This window comes from Panicum hallii, chromosome 2, assembly GCF_002211085.1.
Source record: "Panicum hallii strain FIL2 chromosome 2, PHallii_v3.1, whole genome shotgun sequence".
NCBI lineage: Eukaryota > Viridiplantae > Streptophyta > Magnoliopsida > Poales > Poaceae > Panicum > Panicum hallii.
Genome location: NC_038043.1, coordinates 57,219,102 through 57,240,048, shown reverse-complemented (window position 1 = coordinate 57,240,048; position 20,947 = coordinate 57,219,102). Strand labels below are relative to the sequence as shown.

The 20,947-nt window shown below is 50.9% G+C and overlaps 3 protein-coding genes across 7 annotated transcripts; all 3 read right to left on the bottom strand.

Annotated features, from left to right (window-relative positions):
* Positions 1-1,309: 1,309 nt before the first annotated feature.
* Positions 1,310-3,074, bottom strand: LOC112883413 (thioredoxin-like 1-1, chloroplastic). The gene is made up of 4 exons (XM_025948709.1): positions 2,691-3,074; positions 2,212-2,388; positions 1,939-2,103; positions 1,310-1,841 (listed from the first exon to the last, which is right to left on the bottom strand). Exons 1-4 carry the CDS (start codon positions 2,901-2,903, stop codon positions 1,572-1,574), a joined length of 825 nt encoding a protein of 274 aa, XP_025804494.1. The 5' UTR covers positions 2,904-3,074; the 3' UTR covers positions 1,310-1,571.
* A 2,520-nt stretch (positions 3,075-5,594) lies between these two features.
* Positions 5,595-8,888, bottom strand: LOC112879614 (protein AMEIOTIC 1-like). 5 transcript variants are annotated; one of them, XM_025943954.1, is made up of 4 exons: positions 8,753-8,888; positions 6,535-8,434; positions 6,069-6,430; positions 5,595-5,866 (listed from the first exon to the last, which is right to left on the bottom strand). In XM_025943954.1, exons 2-4 carry the CDS (start codon positions 6,670-6,672, stop codon positions 5,854-5,856), a joined length of 513 nt encoding a protein of 170 aa, XP_025799739.1. In that variant the 5' UTR covers positions 6,673-8,434; positions 8,753-8,888; the 3' UTR covers positions 5,595-5,853. The 5 variants fall into 5 exon arrangements, 2 of the variants coding, with proteins under 2 accessions (XP_025799739.1, XP_025799738.1); XR_003226118.1 differs by lacking the exon at positions 5,595-5,866 and having other exon boundaries at positions 5,904-6,430; positions 6,535-6,611; positions 6,693-8,434; XR_003226119.1 differs by lacking the exon at positions 5,595-5,866 and having other exon boundaries at positions 5,904-6,430; positions 6,535-6,948; positions 8,354-8,434.
* Positions 8,889-17,990: 9,102 nt separating this feature from the next.
* On the bottom strand, positions 17,991-20,001 carry LOC112883569 (NAC domain-containing protein 87-like). Its single transcript, XM_025948884.1, has 3 exons — positions 19,703-20,001; positions 19,305-19,582; positions 17,991-19,091 (listed from the first exon to the last, which is right to left on the bottom strand). Exons 1-3 carry the CDS (start codon positions 19,890-19,892, stop codon positions 18,606-18,608), a joined length of 954 nt encoding a protein of 317 aa, XP_025804669.1. The 5' UTR covers positions 19,893-20,001; the 3' UTR covers positions 17,991-18,605.
* Between the last annotated feature and the right edge of the window lie 946 nt (positions 20,002-20,947).

Genomic DNA, 20,947 nt, shown 5'->3' with positions numbered 1-20,947 from the left:
TAAAAGCATTTTGAATTTAAAATTATACTATATAATAAAACTGTAGATTTTGAAATTATGAGCAACTTTCATATTGAATACTTTTTAATTTGAAGATGTTTTGGTGTCCATATTGTATGTACACCGGATCGCATGCAAGCATTTGTGCAAACGAATTGCGAAAGTGTTTTGAATTTTGAAATTTACTCTATAATGAAGTTGTAGTTTTTAAATTTTTGATCAAATTTTATATTGAACAACTTTTGATTTTAACATATTTTCTCAAAACTTAACGTTTTATTTACAAATTTCTCTGAACCGGGAAGGTTGGACTGCGGGGTCGATTTTGAGAAAAGTTGTAGTTTTTTTCAAAAAATTACTTGAGTGAGGAGGCCGCAGACAGGTACGGTTGATTTATCTAAAGTACGAGGATATTTTTGCAAAATGATCTAAACTCGCAAGATCTTTGCCATCCGCCGGGTCACCCGGCCAGCCGATCCGGCGACTGGGAATGGTCGGCAACGTGGCCATGCTGGGCAGCCAACTTTTGGTGTATGAATCCTATTAAAAATGGGCCGTCCGCCCGGCCAATCCGACGGCTGGGAATGGCCGGCGACGTGGCCATGCTGGCCGAACAGCTTTTGGTGCATGAATTCTATCAAGAGAGGCCTCCCCGTGACATAGTTCGGATATTCTCAAGTCAATTTGTGGGCGTCTCATGGTTAGAAGCCGATGTGCCACGAGTAGAGACAGCCCAAGCATGAAGCCATCAACTGTAAAAGAATCGACACTGAACTTTGCAATCGGATAGCTCTTCAGGTTGTTTGTCTACCAGTTGAGATATTTATCCACTGCATCTCAAGTCCTATTCCATCGCTGTTACTAAAATCACCTTCTGAAGAGACGGCTTCTCTTTGAGAATGTGACCATCTCATGTCGTCTTTGTGATCGGCATCAAATGGTAGACCAGACCTACTCTTCAAGTAGCGAATCCCTGATTCTTACAGTTCAATATCATACCAATGCCACAGCCGGTTGCTTCTCCCATGGATATAGAAACTAGAAGACAGGAGCCAGAGACTATCCTTATCCACGAGTCCATAGATCACGCCCAACTGATGGAACAGAACAAAGACAGTTAGGCGTTTTGTATAAAAGACATTATCTTGTATCAATGGCATCCACATATCCATGCCAACAGGCATATTTTCCAAGACAAGGTTATACAGAGGCAATTCCAAGTTCAGATGAAAGAACAGGTAGGACAATTCAGGTTCAGGTACCTGATTTTTCACCATGAACCCTCAAGCTTGCAGCAAGACAAACTGGATGGAAAGGGTAGCTCAAACATGAATATTATCAGTCATGCCGGAACGAATTCTCTGTGCAAAGACATGATTCAGACAGGTTCATCAAGCAAAGGATTTCCTGCTTGAGCAATGGCTAGATGCTACAACACAGATACAATAGTCAGCAGGCTTAAAAACTAAAAGCTTAAGCCTGCCGCATCTGCGTCTCAATATGTCACTCAAACACCAGACTAAGAACGAATAAATCTGTACAGAAAGGAGCCATCTTGATGAAACTACGGTCTATCTTCCAGATGACAGCAAAGAATTCTCTGATCCCTGAGTGAGCAACTGCGTTGCGGACACAGGCAAAGGAAACCAGGGGCCTCCTGGTGCAGCAGCCTCCTTGGCAATGGCTTCTGCAAGTGGGACAAGGCCCGGCTTCTCGTAGGTGAATTGCAGGTCTTTGTTTGCAGCCAAGGCCATCAGCTCCGACTCCTCCAGCCCCCGTGCCGGGCCGAGGCTGCACCTCTCAGGCCCGTGCTTCGCGAGGGCGTCCTTGAACTTCTTGATCTGAAAACGTAAATGCAACAAACATATTAGCAAAAGGAGAATTTCAGTTTCTGTTTCTGATGACTTGAAAAGGCTAATTTAGGGAGGGAAGGCTTACAGTCGCATTCGTGCAGCTGAAGCTGCTGACCCGTCCCTCCGCTCCCCTGTAGAACCTGAAGAAGGGGAGGACATGGACATGGAGGCTGTAGCACATGGACTTGTGCGTCTCGTAGTTCACTTGCAGGAACATCACATCTGGGTTCCTCTCGGCAAACTGGGCAATCTGCGCGGCAGAGTTCAGCGATCTTCATCAGCACACAGCAAAATGCAGTATTTTCTACGAAGTTCTTGGGATCAGAGTAGGCAGTTCTCCGCTGTGAGTTGGGCGTACCTTGGGATGGAGGGCGCGGCAGCCGCCGCAGCCTGGGGAGAAGAAGTCGACGACGACGAGCTTATCGCCGGAGTTGAGCAGGGAATCGGCGAGGTCCTGCGCGGACTCGATCTCCCTCATGTTGGGCTGCAGCCCCTTCTGCCACCACCGCATGGCCTTGGGAAACGACAGGTTCATCTGTTCGGACGAAAAGAAAGAGCCTAAAATTTTAGTATCTGATGAATCCAGCACAACGCAGCAGCCCTTCATTTATCAGGCAGAAAAGAAAAGGAAAATCTCAGTCCGAAAAGGGGGTGATTTGCGCGCGCCAAATTCCAACACTAGTAGGAAACTGAATCTAGGAAAAGAATATTTTCGTTGAATCTTTCAACTGAAACAAGAACAGGTTTTTTATATAGGAAAAAAGAAGGCAAGACGAACACCAGGAATCAAACTGGAAGAGAGGCCAGGAAGAAAACGAATTCGACTGACGAACGGACCTGCCCAGGCGCGGCTTCGACGCTCCGAGGCCCCTGCCTCGCCTTCCTGTCCGTCATCGCCATCCTCCCGGCGGAGAAGGAGCTCTTGGTGCTGTATCCGCCGATCGGCACGGACTCCGCGAGCGCCGCCGCGGCGCCCCTGACCCGGGCGGCCACGCCCACGTCCCCGGCGCACGGCGACGCCACGACGCCGTTGCACAACGCCTCGGCCATGTCCTTCCTGATCGTCGCACCGGATCGAACCCTTCCGCAGCGCGCGAGCTTGGTGGAGAGAAGGGAGAGCACGCGGAGGAGGATGGGATGCGGGGGGAAGAGAGGAGAGGAGAAGGAAGGCAATGGCGGATGGGGCGATGCGGCGAGGAAAAGCAGCGGCCTTTTAGAGACGGGTGGGAAAGAGTCAAAGAGGGGCGCACGCCTTTCACCTTGCCCGCCGCAACGGCCTGGGCGTGCGGTAATTCCAGGCTCGCGCGCGCGGGGCTGTTGGATTCGCTGGACGGACGGGCGGATGGCGCCAGCGGGATATGGGGACCGCCGTGAAAGGAAGAGGGCCGAAGTGGATATAGTAGGAGTGTGGATAAGAAGGTACCAGCACGCCACGTCGTCGCCGTGGCTGTCTGTTCATTGTTCAAAGAGCGGGTGGGGCCCACTACAGCGAAAAGTGAGTGGGATTTGCCCTTTTCTGGGGCCTATCGCGTGCTGCGAATCTTGGAGTCGTTTTAAGTTGCTGTGATTTGCTCGTTGAAAGAGTATTTGCGGTGCTTAGTTTGAAATGAGAAGAATGATTACTCTGATGATTCTTGCGATCAAACAATTTGTTGTCAGCGCACTGCAGATTTCGTGTTCCGGACCGTTGACTGCCTCCAGCTAACAAACCACTCCGATTTCTCCTGTCAAAGCTTGTTTACGTGTAGTTTCCACGTTTAGCATCGGGGTAACACACAGGCAGGCATCTGGTAAACGCGGCATGCATGGCCTAACTGTAGAGCAGCTGCTATCCGCTGGCGGTTAAGTTGGTTGACAGCAAGGACCAGCGCGCTTGCGATGTTGATAGTCCAAGCTTAGGCAGGGGCGGTAAAAACCGTGATGAAGGTTTTGGCAGTCTGATTTCCGGCGGCAAGACGAAGACGACGATGGCTTGAGATTTCTTTTTTTCCGAATAATGGCTCAATCAACTGGTCCAGGCCAGGGCCAGGGAAGAAATGGAAAGAGGCAAGGAGTGCAAACACGAACGGCATGGTACTCTGTCTGTCTGCAGAATGCAGATGGTGAGATGGAGTGAGACAGAAGAGAGCGGAGCAGCACGAAATGCAGATCTGCCGGTTATTTCTGGTACTACACTTGTTATTTTTAAAAATAAAATGGATACTGTACTATACTAGGGAAAACAAATCTTGTCAAAGGACATGGTCGTCGCATCTCATCCAGCCATCCGTCACATGAGCGAGGCCGTCTGGCCGGCGGTGGGCCTGCGTGTAGCCAGTTTCCTCTCTCATCGTCAGCACCAGACAGGCGTGCCAAAACCGGTGGGCGCCGGGATTGGATCCGTTGGACGATGATGGGCGGAGAAGGGATGCAGCAGCGAACCGACGCACACGGAGACGGAGGACATCTCTCCTTTTCCAAAAAAGAAAAAGAAAAACAGACATCTCTTGGAGTTGGAGATAAGGTCTGACTCGGACGCCAGTCAGCCACAGTGCCACTAGCTTCCACGGCCGGGCGAGGGCGATCTCTCTCACTTGTCACTTCAAGTCTTCAAGCCCGGCATGGTCCATCAGTCCATGAATGCTATGGTACCATTGCTACCTGGACTACTAGCTTGTCTTTCGTTCGGCTGGAAAATTGAACAGGTTGCAATCTGTACGCCGCAGCTACTCGCCTACCTCTACTCTTCTACGGTACCACCAGAGCCGATCGGAGATCGCCTACCTCTACTCTAAACCGTTCTCTACCTACACAACATTCTGTTCTCTGTATCCTCCAGCAGCGTTCTCTAAATGGTCCTCTAAAATAGAGAACGCTACAGATTTTCTCTATATATAAAGAGAATCTCTGTATATAGAGATTCTCTTTCCTCTTCTCTATTTTTTCTTTATGTTTTAAATACTGGATTAAATAAAAATAAAATATGTCCATAGCATTTGAGGTATGATAAATACGTACGTACAAAAATTTGGAACAAAATACGTTTCTAATATAGGGTTTAATGTACAGAGAACGAGATTTAGAGAACGTTGTTGGAGAGAAATGAGATATAGAGGAGAGAATCTTGTAGAGAAGTCTGTAAATGATGAATATAAAGAAGGATATAGAGAATGACGGTTGGAGATAACCTTAGCCCAGTAGCTTTCTGCGTCACAAGGGTAGCGTCACGGCGCGATTGCTTCTGTACGTTGCCTAAGGCCATCTCCAGCAGTGTCCCCCATCCCGCACTTTACCCCAAAATATAGAAGTTTTGGTCCTATTCACCTCTCCAGCGGATCCCCCAACGTCTCCCCCATTCCTACGGCTGCCCTCCCTCTCCCCCATTCCTACGGGTGCCCTCCCTCTCCCCCATCCGCGGCTGCCCAATCCCCTAGCGACACGCGGCAGCGGGCCCCGCTTGCCGTTGGAGCCAGCCGAGGACGAGGACGACGACGTGGTACGGTGCGCGGAGGAGCTCGGGGAGGAGGCGGTACACGGCGAGGTCGCCGGATCTGGAGCGAGGTCGGCGAGGACGAGGGGCGCGTCGGGGTGGCCGAGGTCGAGCGAGTGCCGGGTCCGGCCGCGGCTGCTGCTCGTCGGAGGAGGAAGAGGACGCGAGCCACGGAGCCGCGGCTGCTGCTCGTCGGATGAGGAAGAGGACGCGGGCCACGGAGCCACGGCTGCTGCTGCTCGTCAGAGGAGGAAGAGGACGCGGGCCACGGAGCCACGGCTGCGGCTCGTCGGAGGAGGAGGACGACGCGGACCGGGGAAGAGGACCAGCGCCGTGGAGCTGCTGCTGCTGCTACTACTCGTCGGGGTGGCGGGAGAGCAACGGGTGGGGGAGAAATGCAAGCGCCTGCTGGAGACCGTCTGGCGGATGGGGGAGACATGAGGTGGGTCCTACGCCTTTTTCTCTCAAAATGGGCAGCCCGAATGGTAACACTGCTGGAGATGGCCTATGCGACGCAGCACAATCACCAATTCACACCATCATCCTGACAAAAGCCTTACTTGGACAAGACACCATAGTCACAAGGTAGAATAATGACCTTTGCATAGGATTGTGCCCGTGATATGTACAGCAATAATTAAATTACCACAAAACATATATGTGGTTCAACGAGGCATAGATTTTATGCCACACAAGTGTACGTATATATGCCCTCTGGAGCTTCATCACGATGCCAGCCAACGTACCTGACACGGCGCCTCATGCCCCACCCGGCGCCATCGCACTTCAAGGTGGTGAGCAAGCAGGAGTCAGCTACCGGCGCCAGTTTAGCCGACGGTGGAGCAGGTGGCGGCGCCTCCTGCTGGCACGCTGCGAAGTCGTAGAGGTGGGGCTTGATGAGCCAGAAGCTTTCCTGGCCCACCTCGCCCTCGAGCTCCTTCTCGGCCACCTGGCGGAGTAAGATGCGCGCAGCATGGTTGCTGCTCATGACGAAGCGCTCGTCGAGCTCTGGCCCAGTGCCGGACTCTGGGTAGGAGGAGAAGAAGCTGCGCAGTGACTGGAGGGACGGGAATTTTACTGTAACTTCCAGGTTCGTGCGCTCGCTCACCTACACACAGACATCAGGTGATCAGAAACAAAACCAGATCAAATGTGCCCAAACAGATTAAGAAATCAAGAGCAGCAGCTGAATCTCAGAAAGAAAAGCCTCACCTTTACCACCCGTATGGATTTCAGATGGATTGGGGATTTGGGGGGCAACTTTTTATGGTCGATCTCATAGAAGGCTCCTGATGAAACCAGATCAATTCGCACAAGTGTCGGGTGAGTGTGCAGTGGCACCGGCACCATATATCCCCGGCCATGCTCACCAGCGTGGTAGGTGGGGTGTCGTAGAAGGTCAGGCTCTGTCTGCTCAAGGGCGAACCGGGTTGGATCCTGGAGTCGTGGTTGGCACCATCCTTGCCATTTCTGCTGCTGTGGCTACTGGTCCTTCTTCTTGAAGTAGTACTTGCTGACCTGTGGCTTCTTGCGATGTACAATGGTCACAGATACAACAGGTGAGACGTGTGTGATTCATGGGAGAAGGGAAAACTAAAATGGGCTTTGAGAGTGAACACGGTGTGCCTGACATGGGAAAACATAGCCTCGTGAAAGAGGGACAGCAATCAACATCATTTTACACTACAGCACACCACCAGAAATAAAAAATAAACTATAAAGAAAGGGAACATTTTTTTTCTCTCCCCATATGTCAACCTGACAAATTAACTCTACTTTTTGACATGCAAAGGTTTGTCGGTCCAGTTTTGATTCATGTGCAACTCCTGTGTACATCTCCATATTCAATTAAAAATATTATACAGCTATATACACACTGAAAAAGAATTTACCATCTAGAGATTTATTAAAGTCAGCTTGAAATGTTTATGTGCTGACAAGTGAATTACTGACACGGTGGCGAATTGTGCAACTATCAGGTATTTTATTCAGGACAATGGCTATATAAATATGCTAATTGCATGAATGGATACAAGCAAAACATATATATATATATACATATATATATATAGCACTAATCCATTAAGAAAATCATGAAAGTAACTAGTGACAAAATCCAGGTGACATATCAATCTATGGCTTTATCTCCTAACAACAGTTGTTCAGAGAATATGCATTTTAATGTCCACTTGATGGTAATTTTAATACGTACCGTGACATACATGTAGAAGATATCAAGTGATCAATTGCACAAAGGACTCACACAAAAACACAGAAGGATCTTCCATTGACTAACCAGACCATAAGACTGTAAAAAAGTAATATATAAAGCCCAACAGAGCCATGGTGTTCAATTTGGCAACTTTGTAAATTAAGTATCTGAACGATTTTCTTTTAGATTTAGCAGTTCCTCATCATTTCATCAGTTACAATGTGCATGGGCATAATTAAATAAATCACTAATCCATACTAATGTATCCACATAATTTCTGATTCCCAGTCGCACTCGCAAAAATTACTACTACAAAAGTAATCGTACATCATTCCAGATTAAACCAGGCTCAGCAAATTAAACATGCTGCAATAAATGAGCTCAGCAGATTTGACAAGGCTCATGGAGAATACTCGACCACACCTATTAAAGCAACTTATAGAATGCATGCACCTCTCTTAAACGAACAAGACTGCTCTACCAAACTGATTAACAAAAGCAACTCTGCACTTTAGAATTCAGAAAACTACCACTGACGTTTGATGATAACACCGTAACACTGTGTAACTTGCATAAAAGGGCATCAAAGTGTATATATCAACTGCAACTTAATTACCTATCCGGCCGAATATAATCACCCAAAAAGGAAACTAAAGCAGCACATAACTGACCGGAGCAGTAGATCAATGGAAAGGCAAACGGATCATCAGCAGTCATCACCCAGATAATAACAGAAGGCATGCGAAATGTAATCGAAAGTAACTGGCAAAACCCGGCTGTTCTACGTGTACCGCGACCGCAGTGGCCCGACGTACGTACCGGCGAGTTATGCAGATGGGCCGCGAGCGCAGGAGCCGCCTGCGCCGTCTCTGCGTCCATCTGCACCCCCGGCCGTGTTTCCTGAAAAAGCAAAAGCCAAGCCAAGACTGAGTTAAAAGCAGGAATTCCAGAACTAGCCGATCGCATGACCGGCCGGAAACTTCCGTTGGTGGAGATGAGGAGAAATTTGCGAAACCCAACCAAATTAAATACACTGGCTCGCATACAAAAATTAAATGAACTAACACACAATCACTGCATTCTGCCGTTTCCCGATCAAACTGGTGGGATCTAGAAACAAAATCGAGGGAGAAAAAATGTTCAAACACGCAGGGTTTGGGCCTTTGGGGTGCTCCGTTTCGCACTACAGGAAGGGGAGAGAAGGGGCGGCGGGCGTACCTGGTGGGTGCAAAGGACCCGGCGAAGACGTGGGGAATGGCGCCGCCGCTCGCCCAGTCGGCACCGCAGAGAGAGAGGGGGGAAGGAAGGAAGGGGGAGGGGTGGAGCGGAGGCGGCCGCCGTCTCGAAGTGTGCGTGGGGTGGTGGTGTGTGACGCGAGGAGAGAGGTAGGGAGGCCTCATGGCCCCACATGTCGGCGAGAGTGCGGCGGAGAAAGAGAAGGGGGGCCTCTTCTGCTGGGCCTGCTGGATCCGGCTATTTTGGGCTCAACTGTCAGGTTAAGGCCTTTGGGTTTTTGGAAGCCCACATTGCTTCTTCTCCGGCTAGAAAAGAAGGAATGATGGCCCATAGACCTGCTGGGGTTGGCCCAGCAGAATTTATTTTCCCTCTGCCTGTTCTTGCAGCTGGTAGAGATGAGAGAGAGCAAGCAGCTGGTAGTCTGATACTGGTACAGTGCGAGCCAAGGTAGAGGTGCAAAAGTGTCCAGCCATCTTCATCACCTCATCTTTTTTTTTTGAGCTAATGCATCACCTGATCTTCCATTGCGGTTTCTTCCCATCTGTCAAAGGGGAGGCTAATCAATCGTCCCTTGTCACCTGATGACCCTGAACACGAGTGCGGCCGACCGACCTTGCAAGGCTGACAGTGGCGTAACTGTGCAAGATTTGCTCCCTCCCACATGCAGAGCTTTGGCTCGCCACCTGCGTGCAGCTTTGTGCGTTCTAGCTAGCTAGCTAGTGCTGCAGCATGGGCCTCTGCGTGCACTCTGCACATATATGTCTTCAGATATCTTCCTCAGCTGTTCTAGCTCCTAGCTAGGCTAGCATTGAGATGTCGAGCTCAGCTGAGCCCAGCAAAAAGAGCGCGCGATTACGGGTTGGCATCCCACCTGCGAGGAGTACTCATTGCCCTTTTGACTCTCGGCATCGCATCTCCGGCATATCCGGATGAGGACGCCTCTTGCTTCTTCCCCTCCAATCCATGATCCATTGATCCCTCTCCCTCCCTCCGCGTTCCAGCCACTAGCACCACCAGTCCACCACCAGCCTCCAGCTCCAGGCTGGGAGGCTGGCTGCGCCGTGCACCACCGGCACTCTTTCTTCCATCCTGCGACGGCTCATGTGCCTGTCACCTGTGAAGGCGACGATGGAATCCGATCCCGAAAAGATGGATAACTAACTGGCAAAGCTCGCCAAAACAAAGCTTTCCCTTGTCACCTGTGCTTGTGATCACCTCATCCGATCACCTGCACATGTATGCACACTAGCTACTTTATTCCAACTTCATCATGCTTTATTTAATTTGCGTACACACATCAAATCCTAGCTAGCTAGGAGTGTCCCCTTTTGCATGCTCTCATTACCTGCTGATTGCCCTTCCAGATTAAGAATGCGGAATGTGCCTATGCTCATCACTTGTTGATAATCTGTTCTGTTGCTCGATTCCTCTGTAAGCAAGCACTAGCAGGATATTCCAGGATGGCGACGGATATACTGCATGCATGCGTCCGAAGAATAATGGCCGGGAGCTGAAACGGCGGAGGAGGTTCAGGAAGGGTTGGTGGTGCTGTCCATTTCTGCAAGTTTTCAGTAGGCGGGGGTCAAGGGCTCGCCAAATTACAATTTCTTGAGTGCCTTGGCTGAACACACCTCTTTCTAGATCTTAGGGATCGGAGTGGGTCACTATTCAGCTAGTCATCAGCAACCGCATGCATCCTAATCTTGTTGTTTCCCAACGGAACACTGCATTATCGAAAGGGGTTTATCACGCCACATACCCGTTTTCGCGCGTAGATTATTGGTCGAAGAAGCCTCAAACAAATCTGCCTAATCCGCGCGCGCGTGTTTTCCTCGCCAACGCCTGCTAAAAGAAAAGAGGGAAAAAAAAACTCAAAACCCTTGCTTCTCAAACTCTCGAAAGGATCGGATCTGCACGGAGACAGCGGTGCATCTGCATGCGCATGGCGGATCGGATGTGCACATGTCCCGGCCATATGTCCGATCGATCCATGTGTTGTGTGTGCCACTTGTTCACCAAGCAGCCAAGAAAGAGCGAGGCTTCTAGCTACGAGAGGGCGCCGTCACGAGTGCCCGACTGCCACACTCAACGTCACACGTGGACGTGGCACGCCTGCGAGAGAGAGTCGACTATATCCCCAACTCCTTGGATATCGGATGATGCAATGAGCCGTCAAAAGATTCCTTCCTTGCGCCTGGCCTTTTTCCCTGATACGACCAGCAGCTAGCTAGCAGTTCATATCAGCTGGGGAAAAAAAAACATATACCACTAAAAACAAAGTTACTGTTATCATTTGTGCTGCTGATTGATGATTGACATGCATGCTCCTATATTATTACTAGCCTCTAGAACGGGACGCAGACATCCAAGGATGGAGAGATCAGCAAGGTCTTATTCGTAGCAACATGTAGTACGTGGCTTGTGCAGAAGAATTGAAGCTGGCTGGTGGAGGCGAAATTCAGGCACAATAGAATTCCCTCGAACAGTGCAGTGCCGACAGTTAAAAGCATTGCTATTGACGGTCTTTGAAACTCTTAGTGGCTAGCGTCAAGTTCAGCACCACAAATCGACATGATGCCTGAATTTTCTAGGCCGCGCACAAGATGGAGTTACCTACGAGTGGTAACTTTCAGGAGGTCACTTGAAGCTAGCCTTGGATCTTATCTCAGCAGGGTACGCCCATCGTTCGGTTGCTTTCACTATCGTCTTTTACTTGGGCGCCATTTTGATTGGGACATGAGAACAGAAAACTAGCCATCCTTAGATCCATGGACTTGCAGTGCCTCTGATCAACCATATATAATAGACAAAAGTGTCACTTGACTAGGTTTGCTTACCCTAATTAGTCCCTGACAATGACCAATGCACACACCAAACTATAGGAAAAGACAGGAGAGATGGTATAGCCGTATAGGTTAATGATGTACCAACCCTGTTCGATGCAAATTCTGTGCCTAATAGCTAGAGATCGAAAGCCTAAAATGGTGGTCACTTGGCCGTACCTATGCGAGGCTGAGTTTCTAGTAGATACTAGCTATCTAGATAGGCATTTTGTGTACGTAGGGTGAATTAAGGACACATAGTAATATACTAGATCTGGACTTTGGGTACACTCTAAAATTCCCTAAATTAAGCCGTCCCGGCCTGGTCCTGCTGATTGCCTAATGTTGCAGGGCATACATGCTGTTTATTTGGTACGGTGTGATGCGAATGGGCGGCCCTGATTTCCTGCCAGATAAGGGGCGGCATGGTTGTCAAGTGGAGTACTTTAGATTGCTATTAAGCCATGTGAAGCATGCATGCTAGCTAGCTAGGTGTTCCATGCAAGCCAAGCATGCATGTGTTTGGTGGTTGAGTCCAAGCTTGATTCTAACTAACAACTGCTGCAAATATCTTGAGATCGATGCTAGCTTTGCGCTTATCCTGTATCTTGCACCGTTTTGCTTTGCATTGATTGCAAAAAGATCACATGAAGCGTTATTCGGGATGAGGAGTGTCGAGGACATGATAGTAGTTGTGAACCCCCACCAAACATTAGCAAAATACATACTCATGCCATGCATGCATTAGCAAAAAAATTGGTTGACTCATGTCACACCCGCATTGAATTTGCAACCCATCATCCATCCAACGGATGTCTTGAGGAATGAATGACGGGGCTCCACATCCACATACATATCTGTCCGCAGAATAGTACATTCCGTCGTCTTTTGCTGCTGTACAGGTATCTGGATCATTGGGTCAAGTAGCAAGAGATTTTTTCCTCTTTTTTTTTTTATCTCGGAGACGAAGACCGCTAGGTGACGTGGACGCATGAGATGCGGACGTGGAAGTGGAATAAACAGATGCGAGGCGTGACGGCAGCCCGTAGCTGGCGACATGTCCATCTCCAGCTCTCCATCCATCCGTGGACGACGGACGGACGATGCGTCGAGGCCTCAACTTGCTTGGTCTATATGTTATTTCCCGTGGCCTGGCCCTAACCGATTCTTCGATCCTGCGTCGATACCGTTGCTGTGACGCCTGATCGAGGATGTTGAGCAGATGAGAACCGTGTGCTTCGACTTGGTTAATCAAGCAGGGATTTCGCAAGCAAGTTGCGGCAAAAAAAGAAATTGTGTTAAGTAAATAAGGCTTTTTTTTTTCTATGCGTCGTCTAGACTCTTGAATTTAAAACGCCCAGTTGTTTGATCGGGGTGTATCCGAACGAACGTGTTTGAAATGGGTTCTTGACTCTGCCAGGGGTTGGACGAGGGTCTGAACCTTATCTTATCTAGCTAGCTTAGCTTGTGTGTGTGTGAACTCGATGACAATGATCGTACGTATTTTTCCAAACGAACAAAGCTTGTAAATTAATCCTTTCCAAAAAAGCTTGTAATTTTTTCCTTTTTGAGGGGGGGCTATGGCCGGCAAGAAACCACTTGTATTAATATGCGGGGTTGTACATATTTGAATTTACAGTGTGCGTTTTTGTGTGGAGCAGGAAAGAGCAAAGGCGGAGACCTGGCATTGAAGAAGACTCCACATTGATTCATCAAGTAGCTGCTGCTGGATTTATGTATTGTCTTGTGAAGCAATCAAGGATGATGGATGGATCAGGAGTACATACGTTCGAATTAAGGAGGAGTGCCTTGATCGAACTGTTAGTTACTTGCACTAGGGTTGCCTGCAGATCGAGTACAGACATAAATATCTGAAGCATTTAGGGTTTGTTTGGATGAATGGGAAAGAGAAAGAGAAAGTGCAAAACTTTTGCTCTTTTGCACTTTTTTTTGCACTTTTGGATCCAAACACCCCAAAGTGTAAAAGGGCAAATGATACCGTAATTTTGCTAATTATGGATTAATTAGGCTTAATAGATTCGTCTCGTCATTTAGTCCTCATCTATGTAATTAGTTTTTTAATTAAACTATATTTAATACTTCTAATTAGCGTCCAAACATCTGATGTGACAGGAGCAAAAATTTTATCATTTGCCCTTTTGCCATTTGGGGGTGAATCCAAACAGGCCCTTATCAGCCCGCCCACTTACTCCAATTAGCAAGATATATTTTTTTTAATCTTGATCATCACGCGATTAATCATTCATGGGCATGGCAGCACATTTCTTTTCCTCTCTGGGATGCCCCCCCTAGCTGCTCCTCAGCAGCAGCATTAGTCAGTCCCCGCACTCAAGCCCTACTAGTAGCAGCTACGGAGTACAACTACTTGTACGATTACCAGGTGGTCTGTTATATATGCTGCTGCTGCTGCTGATACGATAGATCCTACAGTATTGGTATTAGCTACTTGTTCTGGAAGGGCAGGCGCATTACCGTGTTAAGTACATTGAAAGACAGACTCACAGACAGACAGAGCAAAGATGAGAATGAAACACGCATGTCGTACTCGGTAGCTAGCACTGCTGAGATCAAGGAATCCTCTGCTTCAAGACACCACCAACTCCTCGCTGTTTTCACCTCAATGTATAATATAGATCTGGCTTTCACTTGACGTTAGTACTAATAAATAAACTAGTGGTCGGCTTAGTAATGGCAAACAGTGATATTACACGCGGAGGCCGGTCAGGATAGATCAATCTGGGTTACCGTACCCATTGAGGCACAGCAGCTACCACGTACGACAAGTCTTAAAAATAAGTTGAATCAGTAGTTGTCGGAGGAAATCTCCAGCCGGGTGGCGGAATGCACCCGTCTAATCCTAGTTAAGGAAGCGTATGGGGGAGACCTAGGAGCGCCTGATCGGTGAGCGGATGAATGCAGAAAAGACACAAGGATTTTAGAGTGGTTCGGGCCACCGGAGCGTAATACCCTACGTCCACTTGGGTGTTGTATTGATTGTGGAAGTCCGGATTGAGCCTAAGCTTGGGATGTGTGTTTGGACCTTGTGTTCTAACGGGTGCACGCTCTCTTTTATAGTCCAAGGGAGGTGCTTACACTGAGCGGGACCCCGACAGGTGGGCTCGGCCAACAGGAGCTTGTTCTATGAGTGATATGGAGATCTTCATCTCCAGCTCCTCTCCGTAGTCCTCTCGATCGGGAAGTTGATGTGCGTATCTACAGCCAGAATATGGCCGTGTGCAGCCTTGTCTGCACAGTGACTGCTGGCAGTGTTACCCAACAGTGAAGTCGTGCTGCCACTGTTGGGTCAGAACCTTCTGTCAGGCGAAGAAGCAGCACTGACCCACCGCGCCGTTGCCTCCGCGCGCACTGTTGCAGTGCACGCCTCGGCTCGCCTGTTGCAGGCCATCATCACCCACGCGCGCGGCGCCGTGACGGGACTACACGCCGCCTGCCTGCGTGCGGAGCACAGTGACGCGACGCCTTCAGATCAGGCGGGCTTACCGTGGTGTCAGCCTACCTGCCCCGTGTGTCAGTGGCAGGCCATACTTTTGACTTGGGCGCGCCCAGCCCACCTACCCACATTTTAATGCGCTAGTTGGGCTGGAGTCCCGTGAAGGGCCTTCCTGCCGCGGGCATGTGGCAGGACCAGCCCCGCTCCTGCCGCGGAGACGGCACTTGGCAGCACCGGACCCCTTCCCGGTCGGAGCGGTCAGGCCCGTGGAAGTCTGGCCCCCTCACGTGGCGGCCCCGAACCTCCCTGGGGAGTCCGGGTCGGTGGGGGCCACCCGAGAGCACCCCTGCCCTCATGGGCATGTGGAGGCCCCGGTCCTAAAAAAGCACGGGGAGGTTCGGAGACCATGATCCCAGCTGTCGGGCCCGGACCGTATGCCACGTCACCCAGAGAACGAGGAGGAGGATACGGATAACCTATCACCCCTGATGGCCACCCTGTCAGAAGACTCACTGACGGGTTATCACACTCTCCTAAGAGGCGACAGCTGGACACCCTAGCAGGAGGTATCCCTGTCCGTCCGTATGTAACGACAGTAGTCTACCTCATGTAATCCTGCCATCGTCCGGTGTGTCTTTGGTTTCTTCTCGCGTTAGTATCTATCTCCGTGCCAATCATATGCCAGGGGGAGGCCAGGGTCCAGCTGCATGCCGTTGTTGGCACCTTCCTTCTGGCAAGCGATCGATCTATCACCAGTTCCACTCGTCCTTTGGATAGTGGGTACAAATCACACTCTCTCACGTGATGTCAGAAGGTTTCATGCATGCACCTGCGCAACGTCAGGAGGCTACAACGAACACCAGCCACTGGCGGGCGACCGTATACATCACTCTGAATTTGCAACGCAGCTCATCAACCACATGCATAGCTTCAACTCACACTTCTTTTAAAATTTTATTTTTCAAATAAGCAGCTCGATAGTTAGCCGTACAACACAATTACCATGGCTTCCGCCATACAAAAAGGCGGTATCTAGTGCGTGACTAACATGCGAGCCGTCGTTGGTTGGTTTACAAAGCAATGTTCAGTGTCTGACGGTTTTCTGAAAATTTTGCAGAAATTGCGAATACGGCGCTAGTGCTAGCTGGATCGGTGGGGGAAAAGGAATGCACTGTGAGCATGTGACGATCCAATCCGATGAGGTGGGATGCATGAGACAAGATCAGGAGCCTTAGGTACATCCATGGCTTGCTAGGCCCACACACACAACATAATTTTGTCATTTTTGTTAATTTTCAAATAAGCATCTCCTTAATGAGCCATGTAACATAGCCAGCGTCGTCTAAAAGCGGCATGTTGCATGTCACTAACATACGAGGTAACACTAATTTTGCAGAAGTGTAAGGTACAAAAGGAATACACTATGAAGCCCGTGACAATTCGATTCCGATAAGGATGGGAACAAGATCAACTAGCTGTAGCTGTTGTCAGGGCAACCAGGTCCACAGCCCCCCACCGCCACCACTCTACATACACAGGCAACTATAGCTCTCTAGGTAACATAAGCAATGTGGATTTTTACGTATAGAAAAGGTGTTGCACAGTGTGTCACTGGCTACAACCTCAACATCTGCTCGAGTATTATTCTATTGAAATTGCGTATACGGTGCTAATGTAGGGTCGATGCAAAAAGAATGCACTATGAATCTACGATGATCCGGTTCCAGTGAGAACTGGTCAGAGATGGGAAACAAGCCGTCGGGGTAACCACGGCTTGCGCGGCACACACACTTGACGAGTGGGGTTATTCTTTAAATAAACAGCTTCACGTAGCATAACCAACCATAGCTTCCGCGTAAAAAATGGTCTAACATGCCAGCAGTTTTTCAAGAATTCTGCACTAGTTGCTCGTACGGTCACCAATATTCGATCTGTGCAAAGGAAATGTACTGTGAACCTGTGACGATCTGATTCGGTTGAGATAGAAGTGAGCCGCCTAGGCTAGGCTCGAGATGGGAACAAGATGAGGAGGGGAGGGGTAGCTGTCGCCGGGGCAGGCACGGCCACGGCCACGGCCAGGGCCAGGCCGGCATGCGCGCCCCACACACAACGGACGGACGGTCAAGGCCGGCCGCGCAGCCGCCACCCCTTCCCCGTGGGACGGGGGCCACAAGCCCGCAACCCCGCGAGGCGCCAGCCTAAAGTTGTGACGTCACCCACCCCGTGGCGACGCGGACGCGGGCGGACGGGGCAGCCAGTCCCAGCCCACGCCGCCTTGCCGTGCGCGCGGCGGGCGTCGTCCACCTCCGACCCGCCGGCTGGTTCCGTGTCCCCACCGATGACGATCCGCCGCCGCGTTAATGCTGCCGCGTTTGCGGCGATCTCGGCCGGGTTTGGATGCACGAAGCGAGGGAGGGCAGCGCGTGGACGAGGAGCTCTCCGGCGCGAAACCCGGCCGGCCTCTAGCTAGCTCTGCCGTGGCCAGCCGCCGCAAGCATCGTTGCGTCGGATGGAAAGCAAGCGATTCCATTTCCATCCCATGGATCGGCCGGCCCCGAGCAATTTGCTGGCATTCGCCAACCAAAACCACAGGCCGGCCGGCCGGCTACGGTGGCGCGCCACCACCGGCACGCCGCCTCGATCGTGTTCATAATACGATGCTAGATGCTATCTGCTGCGGCCTGCTTCTGTACGTGTCGTCAAACTGGATCCAGCGACAGGGACTTGGCCCTGGAATCATTGCTGGGTCCGGCACAACTGACAAGACTCTTGGCCAATTTCGGAAGGGATCAGGATCAGCGACCAAGAACTCTCGTCGACGTCCGTCTAATCATGCACACGCCGACGCCGTCCGTCCAAACATCGGCCCCCCATCAATGCGAATGACGGGGAACGAATTATGTTAAATGTTATAAATCACCACATGTCTAGAATCGATGGAGTACATTAACATTGATTCAGATACAATTAACCAATCAACTGCATTCATCTCATCACTCTCAGCTACTTTAAACCCATTCACTACTAGTACTTCTACTATTACTCTGCAGTATGCAGTATGCAGTATGAATTGAAGCCAATCAGCTGCTGCTGCTGCTGCTGCTGCTATGTACAACGCACACACAACTCCACATGCATGCATCGACCAAGACGCGGTTAACAAATCAATAGTCTAATAAAGACTAACCCAGCCACCAACCTGCAGGATCGGAGGCCTTCGTCGACGACGCCGGCGAGGTCCGGACAACTTCATCATCAGACCTTCGCCGGCAGCTGCTCATCGATCAGTCTCAATTCCCCACCCCTAAACACCATGCAACGAATCAGCTACCAGACTCGATCCATCGATCTCGTCGGCTGATAGATAGACGAACGCAAACCTCAACGCTAATAAGTCAATAAATCAACTAATAATCGACCGGGCGGTGGCGAGCCACCGGTGACCAAATCGAACTACTACTAGTACTACTGTATATGGCCAGCTACCAGCTAGCTCTTCAACTCCGGCCGGCGACGCCTAGCCCGGCCTGATTGATTTCAGTTAGAACTTCAACATGTTGGAGTAGTCTATGAATCCGTCGTCCAGCAGTAGGTCGTCCACCTCCGGGTACGGCCTCGACGACAGGTCGCCGGCGAACGCCGGGCTCGGCAGCGCCGGCGCCTCCGGCCTGCAGTGCGCCCGTATCGCCTGCTCCGCGGCCCCGTGCGGGTACCCGCCGGGGTTGCTCGCCGCCGGCAGGGAGAAGTAGATGGGGCCCTGCTGGAGCGCCTGCTGGTTCTGCTGCTCCGCCTTGACTTGGTAGCCGCCGCCGCCCATGCCCGCCGCGTCGCTGGAGCTGGAATTACCGGCGCCGGCCTTGAAGTCGAGGAGGTCCTCGAAGGCGTACTCCGAGTCCTCGAGCGGCGGCACACCAAAGATGTCGTCGAAGTCGAGGGGGATGGTCGGCTCCGGGCCGGCGGCCGGCGCCATTTGGCCAGGCTTGGCCGCCAAGTCTTTGTTGAACACGCGGCAGACGGCCCATTCGTCCTGCACGCAACACGTTGAAAAGAACATCGATCAGGCAAGGCAAGGGGAGGGGGGGAAAAAGATGAGAGCTTGACATGTGAGCGCGTCGCGTGGTCCAGCCGCCCGGCATGAGGCCGGCAGCTCATCGATCATCGCTCGGGATCGGATCATGACTCCATATATCCCTCACAATTCACAAAGCAAGAGAACGAAGATTTTGTTTCTCTTAATTACCTTGGCGGAGCGGGGGAGGTTGGGCGGCAGCTTGCCCTCGAGGCGGTACTCGTGCATCACCCATGGCGTCTTCTCGCCGCGCGGGGCGCGCCCCGTGTAGAAGACGAGCGTCTTCTTCATGCCGACGAGGACGCCGCGGCCGCGGTAGATCTCCTTGTCCTTCCCCGTCGCCTTCCAGTACCCGCTGGCGGTGGCGCGGTTGGTGCGCATCCCCGTCGGGTACTTGCGGTCCTTGTGGCAGAAGAAGTACCACTCCTTCTCCCCCATCTTCGCCTTGGCTGCACAAATCAGACGAAAACGCCGCCGCCGCCGTCGGTCAGATCCCTGCTTCCAGATTAATCCAGAGCTCGACTCGATCGACATGGGGGAACTCAAGAAGCTTTATTTCGCTCGCTTACCAGGGAGATCCCACGGCTCAGTCTTGTTGAGGTCGACGTCGGCGATGACGACGCAGGAGAAGGTGCCGTCGAGCGCCTTGGGCGTGAGGTAGTCGAGGACGACCTCCGCGTCGGTGGGGTGGAAGCGGAACCCCGGCGGCAACACGAGGCGCGGCTCCTCCTCGCCCGGGTTCATCACCACCTCCGACATGGCTGCTGCTTTCTTGGTGCCTCAGCTCTGGGCTTGACCTTGATGGGTCGGAATGGAGCTAGCTGTGAGCCGCTAGCTAGCGCTTGGGTGTGAATTGGAGGGAGCGGGGTGGGTTTTGGAGGAGGGAAGGGGGGCGCCCAGGGGTCGGATTTATAGTGCTTGCTCCGGTGCCGTGCTGGGGAAGCCAGCTTGCCACACAAGCCCCCTCGCTTGTTACAGCAGCCGCGTGTAATTAGGCAGGGGTAAATCCGGGCTGTCCTAATGCTAGTGCTAATCAATTACTCCTAATTATGCTGCTTCATTCTGTGAGTGCTTGCTATGGGGACGCATCTCTTTTCTTTTTTCCTCCCAATTTTAAGTTTGACATTTCTCGCCGCAGCAGCAGCGCTAGCTAGCTAGGTTGGCCTGATCCTGATCCTAATCCCGGCGAGTCTGAAAGTGCCTTAGCTTGTTAAGAATATTCATGGCGCCCCTGCAGGTACACGGTGGGCCAGTTCGGTAGCGAAGACTATAGTTTTCTTTCTAAAGAGTTCTGCCCTGCCCGGAGTTGAATTTCATTCAAAGGGTTAGTTTGAGCTTATCTTTTCGGCGAGAAAAACTAAACACCAGACGGGCTCACTGCAATGACTCGATCGAACTGAACCAAGTCGCCTCCCTGCGTCTCAAACATGTTCTAGCTCGATCGACCTGCGGCGGGTTGCTATTTTTGTGCGCTGGCGATGATTCAGCTAACCGAGATAGATTTTCATTTATTTTAATTTTCTCCCCTAAGCCTAAGCCTAAGCTCCCTGCCGTCATCGATGATCGATCAGTCGTCTGAAAGACACCAACAATAACAGCGAGGTTTTTAACGTGTAGCTGGTTTGCGGCAGAGGCCACATGTGGCCAAACCACAAGCCTGGAAATTTTATTTGGGTCTTGGATTTTATCGCTTCTGCTCATGTCTGATCGCTCATCAGGCATGCGTGGGTCCAAAGTCCGCGTCCTTTTCTGCCCCAAGCTTCCTTGTCCTATCATCGACAGTACTGGCACTGCCCCCACAGGCCACCGGAGAT